At 59.2% G+C, this 2,515-nt stretch overlaps 1 protein-coding gene across 1 annotated transcript in view; it reads left to right on the forward strand.

Moving 5' to 3' along the window:
* Positions 1-6: 6 nt before the first annotated feature.
* The window catches only part of ENTPD7 (ectonucleoside triphosphate diphosphohydrolase 7), a gene marked incomplete at its 5' end in the record, with an annotated part of 3,975 nt that continues 1,466 nt past the window's right edge, over positions 7-2,515 (forward strand). Inside the window, 6 exons of the mRNA XM_010284624.1 lie at positions 7-168; positions 243-411; positions 790-893; positions 967-1,023; positions 1,517-1,665; positions 1,749-1,915. Coding sequence (XP_010282926.1) covers positions 7-168; positions 243-411; positions 790-893; positions 967-1,023; positions 1,517-1,665; positions 1,749-1,915 — 808 coding nt within the window. The remainder of the gene's footprint in view (positions 169-242; positions 412-789; positions 894-966; positions 1,024-1,516; positions 1,666-1,748; positions 1,916-2,515) is intronic.

The raw sequence follows: 2,515 nt of genomic DNA on the forward strand, positions 1-2,515 counted from the left end.
CCGAGGATTCGGCTCTCAGTTATGGGGTGGTCGTCGACTGCGGGAGCAGTGGGTCCCGAGTCTTCGTCTACTTCTGGCCCCCGCACAATGGGAACCCCCACGACCTGCTAGACATCAAGCAGATGAGGGACCGGAGCAGCCGCCCTGTGGTCAAGAAAATTAAACCAGGTCGGTGCCACCCCTCTCCGCTCCCAGCCCCACGGCCCCCATAACGTGGGAACGGGTACGGCTGGGGGCCAAAGCCTCCATCGCCATGGCGGGCATCTCCGTGGCGGCAGCAGCCCCGGAGCAAGCTACGCCCTACCTGCGCCCTCTGCTTCAGTTCGCGGCAGCCCACATCCCAGCTCAGAAGCATAAGGAAACTCCGCTTTACATCCTGTGCACCGCGGGCATGCGGCTGCTGCCTGAGAGGTGAGCTGGTCGGCCCTTGTCGGGGGGAGCCAGGCACCTGCTGGGATCCCTCGGCTGCAAGAAGGGGGAAGACAGCTACCTTGTCTTGAGCCTCATGGGAGAACTGGGAATCCTGGGGGAAGGTTGAGAAAGGAGCAAGCAGCGAGGGCTGCAGAAAGAGGGCTTGAGCACGAGGAAGGAGGTGAGAGGAGACACTTTGAAATCTCAAATGAATAGATTGAGTTTCACATCTCCAAAGCAGGCTGGGTGCAAGCAGCAGGGCTCGTGGGGCTGGATGTGGGGTGCATTGCAGCAGGATTCCTGCAGCCTCTTGCACTCCTGCAAAGGACCGTTGCTGGTGAAGGTCCCTTAGCATCTGTCTCTCCTGCGTCGTCGCAGGCGGCAAGCTGCAATCCTGGAGGACTTGGTGAGAAACGTGCCCCTGGAGTTTGATTTCCTCTTCTCCAAATCACATGCAGAAGTGATCTCAGGGAAACAAGAAGGTAGGAACTGCTGCAGAGCACTGCTTGGCTCCTTCTAGCATATTGTCGTAATGACCCTTTCTGTTTTGTACAGGTGTCTATGCTTGGATCGGCATCAACTTTGTCCTGGGCCGGTTTGATCACGAGGATGGTGAGACTTAATTGCAGAGTGCAGAGTGCAGAGTGGCTGGGAAGGTCTGAGCAGAGTCCTGCTTGCACCTCACCCTCGTGCTGGAGCTACGAGCAGGCTCTGGAGCAGGCAGCATCTGCCCCTCTGGCCAGGCAATGCCTGACCCCAGCCATATGTGCAAAACTCTCCTCGATCTGGGGCCCAGTGGGGCACCTGCTCTGGTTGCAGGAATGAGTCCCTGCATGAGGAGGGCACCTGCAGCATTTTGGGGGAAGAACCAGGTAGGGAGGGTTTGTAGTAGTATTCCTATAGCGGCTTCCAGGCATGGATACTTTGAAGGAAGCTGGGGGGCAGCCTGCCCTGAGTGCCATGACCCGCTGCCGCACAAGTGATCCCCAAGTGCTGCTTGCAGGGGTGGAGAAGCCCCATGAGGCTGCTACAGGTGGTAATGGCAGAAGAGAGGAGATGCCACCCCAGGCCCTGGCCCTTGCTGACACACTGCTGTGGGTTGCAGAGGAGGATGCGGTGGTCACCGTAGCGCTGGGGGACCAGGGAGATTCCCTGGTTCGGAAACGAACGGTTGGGATCCTAGACATGGGGGGCGCCTCCCTGCAGATCGCCTACGAAGTGCCCGACTCTGGAGCCTTCTCCTCCCCACAGCAGGTGTGTATCTGGCTAGCCAGCCCTGAGAGCAGCCCCTGCCTTCCCTGGGTTGTTGCCGATCATAGACCTCTCTGCGTCCCCAGGCGGAAGCTGCTAAGAGCCTGCTGGCAGAATTCAATCTGGGCTGTGATGTGCAGCACACTGGCCACGTGTACCGTGTCTACGTCAACACCTTCCTGGGCTTCGGGGGCAACTTTGCCCGACAGCGCTATGAGGAACTTGTGCTGAACCAGACCTATGTGCACAACCGGTATTGCTGACTCACCTGGCGGTGCCCCTGCTGGGATATTGCGTAATGGGGTGCTGGTTCCTTCGTGCCACCCTCTCCCTGTTGGATTTGCCCCAAGAGCTGCCTGTGGTGGTAACAGCTCCCACAGCCATGCTGGCAGCAGCAGATGCCCTGGCTGGCACAGGGTGCATGGGCACTGCCCTTCTCTGAGCCCAGCAAGTGTTACTGGCGCTGCAGCTCCCTGCCTTCCTTCTCCTCCCCTCTTGGCAGGCTGTGGCGAGGCCCCTCTAGCGGCTTTCGTCTTTTCTTGCTCAGAGTTTCCCTCCTTCTCCAGCACTGATTCACTCAGCACGTCTTTCCATTGCATGCACACCTCGATCTCTGTCTCCTGTCTTTCCTTCCCTTCCCAGAGCACAACGTGAAGCTGTTGCCAGAGGCGGAGAGGCTTGGTGCCCAGGTACTCCTGTGCCAGGAGCAAACCCTTGCCTCCAAATCCTTGGGGGCTGCGCAGGGGTGCAGATCCCAGCGAGCTGGGTGGGGTGGGCTGTGCCTTGTTGCACCCTGCAAGTGGCTTAGGGCACGTGGCTGCAGGTCAACGTGACGAATCTGGAAAGTTTGGCT

This window comes from Phaethon lepturus, unplaced genomic scaffold (genome assembly GCF_000687285.1).
Source record: "Phaethon lepturus isolate BGI_N335 unplaced genomic scaffold, ASM68728v1 scaffold28243, whole genome shotgun sequence".
In the NCBI taxonomy this organism is placed as follows: Eukaryota; Metazoa; Chordata; class Aves; order Phaethontiformes; family Phaethontidae; genus Phaethon; species Phaethon lepturus.